The following is an 18,423-nucleotide window of genomic DNA, read 5'->3' on the forward strand; positions in this document are numbered from 1 at the left end:
CTTGACTTTTCCAGCTTCTAGAGCTGCATTTGTCGCATTCATTGGTTAATGGTCCCTTCCTCCAACTTCAAGCTCCACAGTGGAGCATCTTCAAATCTCTTTCTGCTCCATCTTCCCATTATCTTCTCTCTTCTGGGTCCAATCTCCCTCTGCCTCTTGTAAGGGTACTTGTTACTGCATTTAGGGCCTGCCCAGATAAACCAGGATAATCTCAAGATCCTTAGTTTAATCATATCTGCAGAGTCTCTTTTGCCATATTCACAGGTTCCAGAGATTAGAACCTGGATATCTTTCGGGTTCATTATTCGGCCTAACAGAAGAGGCTTGGACCAGTATAGAAAGGACAGACATGATGAGAAATGAGCAGATTCTTGGATTTGTTTTGATGGTAGAGTCCACTGGACTAACTTATAGACTGAATGTGGGATATAAGAGAAAGAGAGGAATCAAGGAAAATACCAAAGCTTTGTGTCTGAGCAATTATAAGAAGAGAATTTCTGCCGGGCATGGTGGCTCACACCTGTAATCCCAGCACTTTGGGAGGCCGAGGGAGGTGGATCATGAGGTCAGGAGTTTGAGACCAGCCTAACCAACATGGTGAAACCCTGTATCTACTAAAAATACACAAATTAGCTGGGCATGGTGGCGCATGCCTGTAATCCCAGCTACTTAGGAGACTGAGGCAGGAGAATCACTTGAACCCAGGAGGTGGAGGTTGCAGTGAGCCAAGATTGCGCCACTGCACTCCAGCCTGGGCAACAGTGAGACTCTGTCTCAAAAAAAAAAAAAAAAAGAAGAAGAAGAAGAAGAGAATTTCTATTTATGGAAAAGGTTATAGGAAAACCATTTCTTTGAGGGGAGTGGATGGTTTAACTATTTGTTTATGTTAGCAGGTCCAGGAGCTCATGGACATATTAAGTTTGAGATGCCCTATCCAAGTGGGCATATTGAGAAGGCAGCTGATATATGAGCCTCCAGTTAGGAGAGAAGTTAATGCTGGAAACATTAATTTGGAAGCCTTTAGTGTGCTTTTAAAACTTCAAAATTGAATGAAATCATGAAGGGTGTGAGTGTGAATAGAAAAGAAAAAACGTCCAGGGACTGAGGCTTGGAGGAGTCCAGTGGCTCAAGGTCAGATAGAAAAGGAGGAATTAGCACGGGGGCCCAAAAAGGAGTAGCCAGCAGCCAGAGAGGTAGGGCAACCAGGAGAGGGTAGTGTCCTGAGGCCTGGTGAAGGCTGGCAATGGGGGCTTGAGGTGGGAAGGACAGCTAAGCTCTTGGAGGGAGATGGGTACTCGTTGGACTGAGGGCACATCTCACCAACTCTAGCACCTAGTACCTTCCCTTCCCGAACACACACACACATGCACACACGCAAATACCGTCCACCATGAGCATTGTTTCTAAGCAGCGCAGCTCATTGAGCAAGGCGTGCTTTGGGGGCAAGGGACCCAGATTTTCTCCCATAATTCTCCAAACAGGTGCTACAAAAACAGTGTCTGGCCAAAGGAGCAGAGAGTATCTGCAGTCTCTGGCCTGAACCCCTGCCATGATGCCCTAAAGCTGTAGATCTTGTCTCATAGATCCTGTCTCCCTCGACCCATCTGTGATTCCCAGGGACAAGTCTGTCACTGTTTTTGGAAAAGGAAAACATCTTAAGCAGTAAGGCCTCCATCTGCTTGCCACCCACTGAACAGCCTGGCACAGTTATTCATTGGGTGCTCAGATCATTAGGTACTGAGTGGAGAGCAGCAGCTGCACTGATGTCACCCACAGGGCGATTCCCCCATGAGGACTGCTATTCTGAGCCATTATTTTCATGGTTTAAATTAGAATGCTCACTTTATATAGACCCATTATTACAAACATCATATATGAAACATTCATCAAGTTTACAGAATCAATTTGAAGGCAGATCCTACATTATGCAATCTACACTAGGTTATCTTGAAACATCTACATAACCACGCAGCTTAGGAATCCCCATGGATACCAGCTTGGATAGATTCTTTCTTCTCTCCTGTCCTCCTTTCTTTTTCTCTCCTTTCCTCTGCTCTTCTCCCCCCTTCTCTTTTCTATCTCTTTCTCTGCCAATTTCCCCGGAGCTTTAATTCAGTACTTAGACCACTGGTTCGCCAACTTTGTTGCATATTGATATTATCTGGGGAATTTAAAGAAATACTGCTGCCTGAGTCCCAGCCCCAGAGATTCTGGGGTTTTTTTTGTTTGTTTGTTTTTGTTTTTGAGACAGAGTCTCGCTCTGTCACCCAGGCTGGAGTGCAGTGGCGCAATCTCAGCTCACTGCAAGCTCCGCCCCTCAGGTTCACACCATTCTCTGGCCTCAGCCTCCCAAGTAGCTGGGACTACAGGCACCTGCCACCACGCTCGGCTAATTTTTTTTGTATTTTTAGTAGAAACAGGGTTTCACCGTGGTCTCGATCTCCTGACGTCGTGATCCGCCCGCCTTGGCCTCCCAAAGTGCTGGGATTACAGGTGTGAGCCACTGCGCCCGGCCCGAGATTCTGGTTTAATTGATCTTAGGTGTGAGCGGGGCTTTGGAACTGTTTAAAGCCCCTCAGGTGATTCTAATGTGCAGCCAAGTTTGAGAACCAGTATCTAAGTAGTGAGTCCCAGTGCAGTATCCTAAATGCCATGGCAGAAGGAGCTGGCTCTAACTCCCTGCCCTGACTCTCCTTACCATTTCTGGTTTATAAGACAAGAGATTTGGTGTCAGTTTACCTGATCTGAACACCACCAATAGATGCAGTGTGTTGTGCAATGCTCTGTATCTTCCAGATTACATGATCCAATGGGGGCTCTAATATTCTACACCTAGCTTTTTAACTTCTCTCTACAACATTCCTCCTAAGACACCTTCAGCCAACTTTTTATTTCAGCGACATCAGAGCTCCAGCTGCAAGTTTAGGTCCAGTTGTAAGCAGTAGGAGAAGCAGGGTAAAGGTGGACAGAAATATTCAGAATGTGCACACACAAACACACACACAAAACCAGTAAATCAGGCTTAGAAATGGAATTCTGCTGGTATAGAAATCCTCTGGAGAGAAGGGGCCACCGTGCCCCAGTATATTTGTTTTTGTGCCACTTGTTTAGAGAATTATGGGAAAAAACCTGGGTTCCTTGCCCTCAAAGCAGGTCTTGCTCAGTGAACTGTGCTGCTTAAAAGCCACCTACCTCCTCCCCCCTTCCCCCATCTGGGATCCGTAATTGGCAAGATCTAAACAGTAATATGCCCAGGGTAGACCCAGGAGTATTAAATGCCATAACTTTCAGGCTCTTTCAAAATAAAAGTTGGCACAAATTTCCAGAAAGCAACTTGGTGATATGTCTCAAAAGCTTGAATTATGTACAGTTTATATCCTTTTATCCAATTATATCATTTCTTGTCCTAAGAAAATAATCAGAGATGTGATAAAAGATTTTTGTATAAAGATCTTCATTAAAGTGTTATGTATAATTGCCAAAAATCAGAAGTAACTGTACACATAGTGTAAAATATACAGATTATTAAAGGTTATGTTTTCAAATAATTTTTAACAATGTAAGAAAATGCTCAAAATATAATGCTAATGAAAAAAGGTAGGTAAAATGACTAATTTTATAATTTAATCCAATTGTGGATATATACACCTATTTGCAGAGAGAAAAAACTACAGATATACACTAGACCATTCACAGTCACTATCTGGATTGTGTGACTGTGATTGATTTCTTTTTTTTTTTTTTTTTCTGGATTCTCTAAGCTTGCATTACATCTACAGTCAGAAAATAAAAAGGTTATTTCTTTTAAACAAAAAGAAGGTTTTGGCTAGGTGCAATGGCTCACACCTGTAATTTCAACACTTTGGGAGGCTGAGGTGGGATGATCACTTGGGTCCCAGAGTTTGAGACCAGCCTGGGCAACATAGCAAGAGACCATCTCTTCAAAAAAATAATTAAAAAAATTAGCCAGGTATGGTAGTATGTACCTGTACCTGTGGTCTCAGCTATTTGGGAGGCTGAGGTGGGAAGATTGCTTGAGACCAGGAGGTTGAGGCTACAGTGAGCCATGATCTTGCCACTGCACTCCAGCCTGGGTGACAGACTGAGACCATGCCTCAAAAAAAGAAAAAAAAAAAAGTTTCATTTCTCACATGGCACTGAGCTTCTATCAAAGGCTGATCTCTGAAGTGACCCTAATCATCATCATCATCTCCCTATCACAGCCTGGGTGCCCAGTGATGCATTCCAAGAACTTCTAGTTCTAGCTCTTAGCTACCCCTTGAGTCCCACAGAAGTTTTTATGAGGGTGAGCCAGAAGAGCATTTAGTCCCTCTTATGACGTCCATCTGAGGGCTCAAATGTGCTTGCTGAACAGAGGGATCTGTTTCACTCCAGAGGGTGTTTACCAGGTAAGGACGCGATGTCATTCATGTGATTCTGCAGCATTGTGAACTTAACGGGAGCCTCAGGAATTGGAGAGATCTTGCCCAGACATATAAGAGTTCACTGATTCCTTAAGTCTAGGGTATTTATTAAGCGACTTCTGTGACCAGTCAATGCTTTCACTTATTCTATTAACACTGTTAAGGGTTGTTCCTTGAAGGAGCTGGCTGATGGGGCTGAGAAGAAGGCCGGTTTGGGACTAAAGCTTGGGGCTCCACGTGGAAGAATGGAAGCGGATTCTGCCATGCTAAGTAGTTGCTTGGTAGGAGTTTGGGATCAGGGTTTCACCAAAGGGCCCTCTCTCTGTTTCTTTAGATGGAGGTGATTGTTGGTGACTTTGGGATTGTGGTGGTGCCCCGGGATGCAGCCGACACAGACCGAATCATGAATCACTCCTCAATACTCCGCAAATACAAAGTGAGTCCTCCATCCTGCTAGTGCATCTGTGTTATGGCCCTTCTCTGAGAGTCCTGGCAGCTGGAGGAGTGAGAGAGCCAAAGGAATTTAGTGGGAGGGACTGGCAACTGACTCTCTCTGCTCTGTCCTCAGAACAACATCATGGTGGTGAAGGATGACATCAACCATCCCATGTCTGTTGTCAGCTCAACCAAGAGCAGGTATGTTTGACAAATGGCCAGAGAGACTTTAGTCAAACTGTCTTATAAGTCTCCACATAAATTTCCTCCATCAAAGATGACCCTAAGATTCAGGCAGACATCTGCTGCCGTGGTGTTTAGCTTCCTGTTTGGACCTCATTTGTTCACAGCCATTTTACCTTTTTTTTTTTTTTTTTTGAGACAGCGTCTCACTCTTGTTGCCCAGGCTGGAGTTCAATGGTGCGATCTCAGCTCACTGCAACCCCCGCCTCCTGGGTTCAAGCAATTCTCCTACCTCTGCCTCCTGAGTAGCTGGGATTATAGGCACATGCTACCACGCCCAGCTAATTTTTGTATTTTTAGTAGAGATGGGGATTTCACCATGTTGGCCAGGCTGGTCTCGAACTCCTGACCTCAAGTGATCTGCCCACCTCGGCCTCCCAAAGTGCTGAGAATACAGGTGTGAGCCACTGTGCCCGGCCCCAGCCATTTACTTTTAAAAGGGAGGACAGTCCATTAGCTAGTCTTAGCTGCTTTAAGGGGAGAACAGGGTGTTTTCAGTTGTGGACTCTAGTTGGAGGTACTTATGGAATAATATTTGACAAGGGTACAGGCTAAGCTGCCAAAACAAAAAAAATTCCAATATTCAGAATTTTAAATGTTAGATGTTTAGTTCCCTCTTACTGAAGTCAAAGATGGAATCTATGGCCTCATCCATATGAAGCTTCCATCTCTGGGTGCACAGCTGCTGCAACAGTGGCTCTTCTCAGCCAGTGGAAAAAGGCAAAGTGAAGCCCATGGCAAGAAGCTTTGTCTTTAAGGTGACCCAGAGTTGCGCATACCACTTCCCTTTGCATCACGCTGGCTCAAGGGTGGAGGACGGCTGGGAAATAGACTTTGTAGCTAGGCAGCCACATGCCCAGATAAAACTCAGGATGCTCTATTACTAACCCAAAGAAGGAAAGAATGGGTATTAGGGGCCAGTTACCAGTTTCTACCACAAACCCAAAGTGGAAATGTTGAGTGGAATGGTGAAATACACGGAATATAGAGGCTTAGAAGTGTAAAACTGAAAGCCACGAACACGTAAGTGTCAGTTAAAATTCTAGGTGTGGACAGGCCGGGCGCAGCGGCTCACACCTGTAATCCCAGCACTTTGGGAGGCCGAGGCAGGCGGATCACGAGGTCAGGAGATCGAGACCATCCTGGCTAACACGGTGAAACCCCGTCTCCACTAAAAATACAAAAAATCAGCCGGGCGTGGTGGCAGCCGCCTGTAGTCCCAGCTACTCGGGAGACTGAGGCAGGAGAATTGCTTGAACCTGGGAGGCAGAGCTTGCAATGAGCTGAGATCGCGCCACTGCACTCCAGCCTGGGTGACAGAGTGAGACTCCGTCACACACACACACAAAAAATTATAGGTGTGGACAAGCTCACAGAAAGAGTCAAGAAGAGAAGACTATGGGGAACATTGCAAACATTTTAGCATTTAATAGAAAGTTAAAAGGCAGTTAGAAACCACTGGACCACCGGCAGTGGTGGCCCAGAAGCCAAGGTGAGAGAGGGGACAAAGATGGAGAGCATTGCCATCTGTGTCACATCTTTCAGAGAAATCAAATGAGACCAGGACTTTAAAAAGTAATTGCCTTCTTCCCTGGAAGGCAATTACAGAGACACTCACAAGGGTAACATCCACTGTGAGGTGAGGGCAGAAGCAATGGGCAATAAGCGGAGAGGGGCAGGATGTGGTTCCAAACATGGCTGCACATTAGAGTCGCCATGCAGAGTTACACAACAGTACAAATTCCTGTGTCCTGCCCAGTCCCACTGAGTCAGAATATAGGGGGGGTGGGCTTAGGAATCTGCTTCAGAGCCACAGGTATACACACTTTTTCAAAAAGCTTAACTATGTGAGTAGGCATTTAGGGACCTAGCTTGCAAGGTCGGGTGTAACCGCCCAAGGGGTTCACCTTGCTCGCTGCCTAGACAGAGCAGATTCATCAAGACAGGGGAATTGCAATAGAGAAAGAGTAATTCACGCAGAGCCGGCTGTGCGGGAGACCAGAGTTTTATTGTTATCAAATCAGTCTCCCTGAGCATTTCGGGAGCAGAGTTTTTAAGGAAAACTTCATGGGTTGGGGAAGCCAGTGAGCCAGGAGTGCGGATTGGTCAGAGATGAAATCACAGGGAGTCGAAGCTATCTTCTTGCACTGAGTCAGTTCCTGAGTGGGGGGCCGCAAATTCAAATAAGCCGGTTTATTGATCTGGGTGGTGCCAGCTGGTCCATCAAGTGCAGGGTCTACAAAATATTGCAAACACTGATCTTAGGAGCAGTTTAGGGAGGGTCAGATCTTGTAGCCTTCAGCTGCATGACTCCTAAACCGTAATTTCTAACCTTGTGGCTAATGTTAGTCCTACAAAGTCAATCTAGTCCCTAGGCAAGAAGGAGGTCTGCTTTGGGAAAGGGCTGTTGTCCTCTTTTTTAAACTATAAACTAAGTTTCTCCCAAACTATAAACTATAAACTAAGTTTCTCCTGAAGTTAGTTCAGCCTACACCAGGAACAAGGACAGCTTGGAGGTTAGAAGCAAGATGGAGTCGGTTAAGTTAGATCTCTTTCACTGCCTCAGTCATAATTTTGCAAAGGTGGTTTCAAGGGCAGTGCATGCATTGAAAGGCAGTGAGCTGGTTTCCAGTGAGATCTCACAGGCAGGGCTCAGATGCCTTTTAGAATCTACGTATGTGGAGGAGTATATGAATTTTTACAAATAGTTCGTTTGGGTCTGACACCTAGACTATTGTGTTAGGAGAGAACAGGAAGTAGGCAGACCAAGGCTGGAAAAAAACTGTGCAGAAGCCAAAATGTGTCACTGGAGTCCTTTATACCTGTTGGTGCCTCTCCTCCATGGGCTCCTGTAGGAAGGAAAAGATGCAGTGAATCCCAAAAATCCCTGGAAAAGAATTCATACTCTTGAGGCCAGCATGCAGAGGAACCCAAAAGGATAAACTAAGGATAGTTCTAAGAGGAAAGCTTCTAACAATAATTGCTCCCATTAAAACAGAAGAAAGACCCCAAATAAATTGCCTAGCATTATGCCTTAAGGAACTAGAAAAAGAAGAACAAACTAAACCCAAAGGAAGGAAATAATAAAGATTAGAGCAAAACTAAATAGAGAATAGAAAAACCATAGAAAAAATTAATAAAATGAAGAGTTGGTTTTTTGAAAAAAAAAAACAAAATTGACAAACCTTTATCTAGACTGAAAAAAAGACTCAAATATATAAAATCAGAAATGAAAGTGTAGACATTATAACAGATGTCTCAGAAATAAGATAGATCATAAGGAATTATTATGAACAATTATATGCAAACAAATTTGGTAACCTAGAGGACAGGGATAAATTCCTTTAAAAAGATAATCTGGCAAGATTGAATCAGGAATAGCCTGAACAGACCAATAACAAATAGATTGAAGTAGTAATTAAAAACTTCCCAACAAAGAAAAGCCCAGGACCAGATGACTTCAGAGCTGAATTCTACCAAATTTTCAAAGAATAATTAATACCAATACTTCTTTTTTTAGACAGAGTCTCACTCTGTCGCCCAGGCTGGAGTGCAATAGCGTGATCTTGGCTCACTGCAACCTCCGCATCCCGGGTTCAAGTGATTCTCCTGCCTCAGCCTCCCAAGTAGCTGGGATTACAGGTGCCTGCCACCACACCCAGCTAATTTTTGTATTTTTGGTAGAGACAGGGTTTCACTATGTTGGCCAGGCTGGTCTTGAACTCCTGAGCTTGTGATCCACCCACCTCGGCCTCCCAAAGTGCTGGTATTACAGGCATGAACCACTACGCCTGGCCTATACATTTTAAACTCTTCAAAGAAATACAGCTGGAAGGAATACCTCCTAGCACATTCTACGAGGCCAGCATCGCCTTTGATACCTAAGCCAGATAAAGACACCAAAGAGGCCAGGCACAGTGGCTCATGCCTGTAATCCTAGCACTTTGGGAGGCCAAGGCAGATGGATCACTTGAGGTCAGGAGTTCAAGATGAGTCTGGCTAATATGGTTAAACCCCATCTCTACTAAAAATACAAAAATTATCCAGGCATGGTGTCACGTGACTGTAATCCCAGCTACTTGGGAGGCTGAGGCAGAAGAATCACTTGAACCCAGAAGGCAGAGGTTGCAGTGAACTGAGATCATGCGCTGCTGCACTCCAGCCTGGGCAACAGAAAAAAAAAGACACCACAAGAAAAGAAAACTGTAGGCCAATATTTCTGATGCGCATTGATGTAAAAGTCCTCAATAAAACATTAGCAAATTGAATTCAACAACACAACATGAAGCTTATACATGATGATCAAGTAGGATTTATCCCTGGCACACAAGGCTGGTTTAACATATGCAAATCAGTCAATGTGATACATCACATAAATAGACTGAAAGATAAAACCACATGACCATATCAATTGATGCAGATAAAGCATTGGACAAAGTTCAACATCCTTTCTTGATAAAGATTCTTAACAGTTTAAATATAGAAGGAAAGTTTCTCAACATAACGAAGGCCATTTTTTAAATTTTTAAATTTTTTTATTATTTTTTTTGAGATGGAGTCTGGTTCTGTCACCCAGGCTGGAGTGCAGTGGCACAATCTCTGCTCACTGCAACCTCCGCCTCCTGGGTTCACATGATTCTCCTGCCTCAGCCTCCTAAGTAGCTGGGATTACAGGCACACACCACCATGCCCGGCTAATTTTTTGTGTATTTTTGGTAGAGACAGGGTTTCACTATGTTGGCCAGACTGGGCTCGAACGCCTGACCTCGTGATCTGCCTGCCTCAGCCTCCCAAAGTGCTGGGATTACAGGCGTGAGCCACCACTCCCGGCAAGGCAATTTATTTTATTTTTTTAAAAAAACCCACAGCTAACATTATAATCAATGGGGAGAAAATGAAAGCTTTTCCTCTAAGACCTGATATAAAGCAAGAATGCCCACTATTCGCACTTCCATTCAGCAAAGTACTGAAAGTACTATCAATAGCAGTTAGACAGCCAGGCACGGTGGCTCACACCTATAATCCCAGCACTTTGGGAGGCGGAGGCAGGTGGATCACTGGAGGTTAGGAGTTAGAGACCAGTCTGGCCAACATGGTGAAACCCTGTCTCTAACAGAAATACAAAAATTAGCTGGGCATTGTGGCTTGTGCCTGTAATCCGAGCTACTCGGGAGGCCGAGGCAGGAGAATCGCTTGAACCCAGGAGGCTGAGGTTGCAGTGAGTCAAGATCACACCATTGCATGCCTGCCTGGGTGACAGAGTGAGACTCTGTCTGAAAAAAAAAAAAAAAAAAAAACCCTTAGGAATAAATTTAACAAAGGAAGTGAAAAATCTGTACACTGGAGTATATATAAAACATGGGCAAAAGAAATTGAAGACAACACAAATAAATGAAAAGTATTTCATGCTCATGGATCAGAAAAGTTAATATTGCTAAAACGTCCGTGCTACCTAAAGAAATATAAAGATTTAATGAAATACCTATCAAAATCCCAATGGCAGCATTCATACTTCACAGAAATAGAAAAAGCAACCCTAAAATGTGCTCAGAACTGCAAAAGACCCTGAATAGCCAAAGCAATTATGAGAAAAAAAAAGTTGGAGGCATCACACTTCTTCATTTAAAATTATATTACAAAGCTGTAGTAATCAAAACAGTATGGTACTGGCATAAAAGCAGACACATAGAGCAGTGGAACCGAATAGTGAGCCCAGAAATAAATTCAAACATATATGGTCAACTGATTTTTGACAAAGGTACCAAAAAAGCACAATAAAGACAGGACAGTCTCTTCAATAGATGGTGCTGGAAAAACTGGATTTCTACAGGCAAAAGAATGAAATTGGACCTTATCTTACACCAGTCACAAAAATCAGCTCAAAATGGATAAAGGACCTAAGTGTAAGATCTGAAACAGTAAACAAAAACAGAAGAAAACATAGAGGAAAATCTCCTTGACATTGCTCTTGGCAATTATGTCTTGGATGCCACACTGAAAGCACAGGCTACAAAAGCAAATAAATAAATAAATGGGACTTCAAACTAAAAAGCTTCTGTACAGCAAAGGAAACAACCAACAAAATGAAAAGGCAACCTAGGGATTGAGAAAAAATATTTTCAAATCATATATCAGATAGGGATTAATATCCAAGATTTATAAAGAACTTACACAACTCAAAATAGCAAGAAAACATATTACTCAACTAAAAACTGGGCAAAGGGGCACAGTGTGATGATGGCTCATACCTATAATCCCAGGACACTGGGAGGCTGAGGTGTAAAGATTGCCTAAGGCCAGGAGTTCCAGACATAGTGAGACCCTGTCTCTATCCTTACCCCTTCCCACCAAAAAAAAATTAGCCAGGCATGGTAGCATGTGCCTGAAGTCTTAGCTGCTTGAGAGGCTGAGGCAGGAGGATTGCTTGAGCCCAGGAGTTTGAGGCTCCAGTGAGCCATGACTCACTACTGCACTCCAGCCTGGGCAACAGAGTGAGACCCTGTCTCTCTCAAAAAGCAAACAAACAAACAAACAAACAAAACACCAGAAGATTTGAGTAGACATCTCTCCAGAGATGACATAAAAATTGCTAACAGGTGCATAAAAAGATGCGCAACATCACTAATCACCAGGTAAATAAAAATTAAAGGCATTATGAGATTCTACCTCACACCTATTAGAATAGCTATTATCAAAAAGACAAGAGATAACAAATGTTGATGAGGGTGTGGAGAAAGGGAACCCTTGTACACTGTTGGTGGGAATGTAGATTGGTACAACCGTTATAGAAAACAGAATAGAAGTTCCTAAAGAGATTAAAAATGGAACTGTCATATGACCCAGCAATCCCTCTTCTGGGTATATACCCAAAGAAAATGAAATCACCACCTTGTAAAGGTATCTGCATTTCTAAGTTCATTGTAGCATTATTCACAGTAGCCAAGATGTGGAAACAACCTAGACGTCCATCAATGGATGAATAGATAAAGAAAATGTGTTCTTACACACACACACACACACACACACACACACGGAAGTGGGACATTATTTGACTTAAAAAAGGAGATCCTACCACTTGCCACAACTTGGCTAGACCTGGAAGACATTCTGCCAAGTGACATAAGCCAGACACAGAAATAAAAATATTGCATGATTTCACTTATATGTGGAATCTTAAATACACAGATAGAGAATAAAACAATGATTACCAGGGTCAAGTGTGGAGGGCTGAAAGTGGGGAGATATAGATCAAAGGATACAAAGCAGCAAATATGTAGGAATATATATGGAATCTTAAACATACAGATAGAGAATAAAACATGATTACCAGGGTCAAGTGTGGAGGGCAGAAAGTGGTGAGATACAGGTCAAAGGATACAAAGTAGCAAATATGTAGGACAAACAAGTTGAAAGATCTAATGTGTGACATGAGGATGACAGCTAATAATAGTGTATTATATTTAGGGTTTTTGCTAAATTAGTAGATTATAGCTATTCTCGCCACAAGAAGAACAAATACATATCTGAGTGAGATGATGGATATATGAATATTAATTTGTTCCACTACAGGAACCATTAAACTATATTATATAAATAATATAATATTAACACTTATATAAATAATATAATATAATATTAACACTATTATATAAATAATATAATATAGTATAATATATAAATTATAAAATATATAATAAATATGTAATATAACATAGATAATATACTATATTATATGATGATAATATATGTGTATCTTACAACATCAGATTGTATGACTTAAATATACACAATACAATTTATTTGAGAAAAAAGAATAGTGAATACATTAGATGCCCACTGTGTGTCTGGCACTCTTCTAAGTGCTTTGCATAATGACTCATTTAATCCTTTGAATAACTAAATGAGAGGGGCCCAGATATTACCCTCATTTTACAGGAAAAAAACTGAAGAACAGAGGGGCTTAAATAACTTTCCCAAGGCCTCTCACCTAGGAAGTGGCAGAACCACGATGAATGATGTCACCAAGGTGGGGAAGGAGTTGTGGAGGCAAGAGGGCTTTTCCTAATACAGAACTATTTACTCAACCTGAGAAAAGGCTACAAATGGGGTGCTGGGGAGACAGGGGCATGCCAGTCCTCCTGACTTGCTTTGGGTGTGGATGTCCATCTGATTGTCATCTCTTCTTGTGCAGGCTGGCCCTGCAGCATGGGGACGGCCATGTTGTGGATTACCTGTCCCAGCCGGTCATCGACTACATCCTCAAAAGCCAGCTGTACATCAATGCCTCCGGCTAGCAGCTACACAGTGCTCGGCTCCACTCTCCCCTCGTCCTCCGGCAACACAATGGCCCCTCCATCTTTGTCAGCCCCCTGTTTCTCTCCTGCCTCTCTGTTTCTCCATCTCCTCGTCTTGACTGTTTTCCCTACTTGCTGACTTAACCCCCCATAGTGTGGGGGACCTGCAGAGAACCATGGCATTCCCTATTCCACAGTCATCTTTGGACAGACTTTCCTCTAGTCTCCGGGTTGGGGGTGGGTGAGGGAATGGGGTGGGAGTCGGGGGAAGTGCAGTCCTTGGAGATGTACTGGTGTCCGTCTCCCAGCATGCTCTAGAGAGGCGGCTCTGGTGCCCATCCTCCCAGCATGCTCTGGGGAGGCGGCTCTGGTGCCCATCCTCCCAGCATGCTCTAGAGAGGCGGCTCTGGTGCCCCTCCTCCCAGCATGCTCTGGGGAGGCGGCTCTGGCTCTTGCCTTCCCAGCATGCCCTTTACTACAAAGGGCTATTTTTCTTTTCTTTCTTTTGTTTATTTATTTTTCTTTGTTCACTCCCTGTAGAACTTGGATGAAATCAGTGTCCATGGTTCTTTATGTTTGTAGTCTTGATGTGCTCCTGTGGTATACTTCCCCTCTGATAGGACATTGTAGCCAGCCTCGGCACTCAGTGAGTTCATCAGGGCCACACCCAGTAGAGAAGGCCAAGCAACCTCCACTTCTTCAGCACCACACACACGCACACACACACACACACACATGCGTGTGCACCCGCGCACGCACATACACACACACATATAGCAGTAGCAGCAGCAGCAGCAGCAGCAGCAGCAGCAGCAACCTTTGATCAGGAGTGAGATTTTCGGGTTCTGAAACCTGGGACACGAGTCTGGGAATAGTCGGTTTTCTCAGAATAATTTGAATCTGTTTTCTTAGTTTCAAATGACCATTTCCCTGATGCTCTGAGCTTATGATCACACAGAGCCAGTCCATCCTCATTTCCTGGTGGCATCTGTTCATTTACTTATGTGGACTGTAGCTGATGGCACAGTGCGGGTTCCCTACCAGCCAGGGGTTTCCAAGGGACCTTTGGAGGCCATGCTTAGACACATTCCTGTACCTGAGAACAACCACATAGGCAGGACCAGATCCACATCGTGCAGTCGTGTCATAAAAAAAACAAAACAAAACAAAAAAACACTAGGAGTCCACTCAACCCTGGAGGTCTTTGCTAATTGGAATTATGTATTGTCTGTTGGGCTGAGAAATGTCTCTTTCATATTGTAAGTCCAGGATGAACTAGGAGAAAGCAATTTGTTGCCCTGATGATAACTGATGATTTTCACCCTCTCTAGCTGAGGTAACTCAGACAGTGCATGAGGTCAGTTTCTTCTTGAGAAGCAGTGCCTTGGTCTTGTTTCTGTGGTTGGTTCTAGCCCCTGCAGAGCCTGGGAGCTGCAGGAACTGTCTGAGAAAATCTCCCTAATAGGGGAGTGGGTTCCCAGAAGGGAGATCTGGGAGGGGTCAGGAGCCACTAAGTTGTTTCACTCCTTTTTTCTCTAATTTTCTACCTTCCTCTCTGTTCCTGCAGACAGTTTTGCCAGCTTTGCTTCTGGTTACTAGGGTCTCATGCGTGTCCTGCTTGGAGAGCCATAAGGAAATTGCTGTCTTGTGCTTTGTGTCTCTCATCCAGTCTCTGGCTCTTGGGATTCTGGTCTTTGAGAAATAGTCCCTGAGTATTAGGATACTTTTATCAAAATCTAGTACCAGCTACGGCCAGAAGGGGCCAGGTGGGACCTGAAAGCAAAGACAATGTTCTTTACCACACGTTTCACATCTGCAACATCCTTCAATTGCGGGAAAAGGAACTTGATTTAACAGAAGAACATGGTAGAGCAGCATCCAGAAAGTCTGTTATTCCTCTTGGATTTTTTGAAATAATCTTCAGAGGAAGGAAGGAAAATCCTATTTTGGGGTATCAGTGTTTGACTAGGGATCATGAAATAATAAACTGAAAAAAACTTTAGAGTTCAGTTGATCCAACACTTTCCTTTAAAAGTTGAGGGAGCAGAGGCCCATGGGATTAAATGGCTGGTCCAGGTCAGCCAGCAGGTGTAGGGCCTGACAAGAAGATATTGTTTCCCTGACCCCTAGGCCGTCACACCACACCCTCCATTTCCTCATGTTGCTGACCAGGTGCCCATATGATTTCTACACTTCCCAAGCCTTACCCTGGCATCTTTCTTTTAAATTATATCTGTCCCAGGTGCTCTCCACACATAGGATGGTAATGCCAGTCCCAGGGGAGGGTGTGATAGTAAGGAAGGCCACTGTTAGGTTTCCTTTAGAAATAAAGAGATCTCAGCAGCTTGGAAGAAATCCCAGAAGCGGACTCCATCAATCCAAGAAAGAGTTGCTTTGTGGAAGGTGAAGGAAGACCCACAGAGTGCTCAGGATGATGCTATTGCTGGAGAGCGAAAGATGGAACAGCCTTGTCCAGGCAGAACAGTCATAAGCCAGGAAATGAAACAAAGGAAAACAGGTGCCTGAATTTCCTGGGGAACATGGCTTGTTTAAGGACTTGGAGTTATGGATGGAATTTATGGGACCCACGTGAGCAGACCTGAGGAAAGCTCGATTTCTTTTGTTTCTTGGTCCACTCTGTCACTCTGCTCTGGTCAAGCCCCATTTGGTCTACAGCCCATGAGAAGGAATGAGGCTGGTTCTGCACCCTCAGCATGCAGTCCGCAAGCATGTGGGAGTGGGGAGGGAAAGTGAGATGAATTAAGACAAAGAACAGGTGCCATAGAAGTAGATTTCTAGGAATGAAGTGGGGCAGATCTTATCTTTGTGGATTACAGGCACTGTACTAAAAACAGGTTTCCTATTTAATATAAAAAGAAAGTGAATCTTCTTTTAGATAGAATCATCCATTCCCATCGCCGCACCCCCTATCCCCCAAACACACACACACACACACACGCCCTACTCTTCATTTGCTAGGGGAAGGTCACAGCACAACTAAATCCAGGACAGGACATTGTGACCATGACCCAGCCACAGTCAATACCAGAAAGATGATTCAGAGTCTGAAGTGGTGCCCCAGGTGCCAACAGGATAACCTCTACCCCCCGACTTTGTCTCTGGGGTCCTGTTCCTTCCTGCAAAGCCCAATCCAAGACTGGCATGGCTCAGAGGTTGTGAGAAAAGCACGGACTGGAACAATCACGTCCAGAGGGGTCTGGAGCTTTGTTTCCTGTCCACCAGCAAAAAATGTTTCTCCCATTTTTCTGAAAGTGGCTGATGTAAGAACAGGCAGAAGGAAAACCCTTTTTGTCAATAACTCTGTCCTTAAGGAATGGTCCTCTGGGAGGGCTGTGCTGCTAGTGGGTACCTCAGTCACACACCCCCAACCCCAGGCAGCCTCTAGAGCCTTCTTGCTTTCATTTTCCTTGAATGTACATAGGAACAAGGGGGAAAGTCTCTTACTGAAGTGCCTGAAACCCAAAGCTAGAGCTTCTAGAGACGCCGTTCTTCCTGTCTCAGCTTGGCCAGCCTTTCAACAATGTTCTCTAGTTTCAAGCTCCAGCTTCTCAGAAAGAATTAAAGAACTTGCTGTTCAAATTAAGTAGAAAGTGAGACTCAATAATAACTGAACTACAGCAAAAGGCAGAGAATTACAGGGAGAAAAAACTTGTACTTACCAGCCCAATTCTACTCTCCTCAAACTGACACACACAACACACACACACACACACACACACACACACACACACACACACTCTTTTAGGGGACTAAGAGAGAGAAGCATGTTATTACATTTTACTCATCCAAACAGTAATGCAAAAATAAAGCGGCAGAATATGAAAAGCTCAGGATCTCTCCCAAGGCTACCTACTGCAGGAGGGCCAACAGGTGAGATGGGAAGAATGGAAACAGGGACCGATTTTGTAGCTCATACAATTAGGACACCTTAGGAATAGCATTGTAGTAATGGTGATGAATATGCTCTGCCAAATTCATCCAGTCTGCACCATCTTATAGCTGCCCAGCACACTCGACTGTTCATGTGGTCTCTTTGTAGTGTGAGTTTGGAGTGTCCTATTAGCCTGTTCTGGTTAGGAATGAGTTAACGGCTCTTTCCCTCAACCTTAGTCTAGTCCCAGGGCTGAGGATTCAGCTGGATCCACATGGTCTTGAGGGTTGGCATGAGGAGGGGGAAGCTTTTTTGAATCGCTTTTTGATCACATAATCTGCCATTTTAAGAGTAAGATTTGCTTTATGGAAATCAATTCATTAATAAAAAATGATATTCAAGTTGCAATACCATTTCACAGTGAAATATTTTGAGTACAATTTTGTTGCTAGAATAGTCATGGGCAAGAGTTTTATGCAAAATGTTTCAATTATGTTAATAAATAAGACAATGCTACAAGAGTCTTGTGTCTTGGTCAAGAACTTTCTCTGTGAGTTGCAGCATTAATCACTTTTTCTTCATAATTTTACTTGACAGGAGACAACAGTTGTAAAAATGTACTTAGAACAAGCAGTTTCCTGCCTGGTTCAGCTGATGCCACATGTGTTATATAAAAGTATGTACAGCCACATCCAAGGATGATAAAGGGAAGAATAATTAGCAAATTTGTAAATTGTGCCTCCGTTTTCTTAGTTTTGAAACATTAAATCTTACATCTTGACTAATTTGCATAGTCCAGTGTTGGTTAACTTTGGCTCCTCAATGAAATTAGTATTTTATGAAATAAAATTATATTTGTGAAAATGAAAAACTTGAACAACTTTTTAGCTTGAAAGATCTTAACTAAAACAGAACTTGTTAAACTCGCAATTTGCTTTGGCAATGTAAACAAGCAAAAGTGAACAATTTGTTAACTGTTCAATCCTGCTGTGATTATCAGTTCTTATTTCACCTTCAGTCATATCACACACCCTATATTGGGTTAGGTGTGAATGGTGATTGCCATTAGCTAATTATCAGATATGATTCAGAAGGTGAAACAGTAATTCCCTATTAGGCTGGCTCATTGAAGGAT

General features: G+C 43.4%; 1 protein-coding gene across 2 annotated transcripts in view; it reads left to right on the plus strand.

The window, feature by feature from the left end:
* Positions 1-18,073, plus strand: part of NMNAT2 (nicotinamide nucleotide adenylyltransferase 2) — a 182,378-nt gene extending 164,305 nt beyond the window's left edge. For both annotated transcript variants that reach the window (XM_003815625.5, XM_034942161.3), the window contains exons 9-11: positions 4,759-4,860; positions 4,993-5,060; positions 13,294-18,073. In XM_003815625.5, the coding sequence (XP_003815673.1) occupies positions 4,759-4,860; positions 4,993-5,060; positions 13,294-13,396 (273 nt within the window). In that variant the 3' untranslated portion in view covers positions 13,397-18,073. The remainder of the gene's footprint in view (positions 1-4,758; positions 4,861-4,992; positions 5,061-13,293) is intronic.
* Positions 18,074-18,423: the final 350 nt, after the last annotated feature.

Source organism: Pan paniscus, chromosome 1 (genome assembly GCF_029289425.2).
Source record: "Pan paniscus chromosome 1, NHGRI_mPanPan1-v2.0_pri, whole genome shotgun sequence".
NCBI classification, from domain to species: Eukaryota; Metazoa; Chordata; class Mammalia; order Primates; family Hominidae; genus Pan; species Pan paniscus.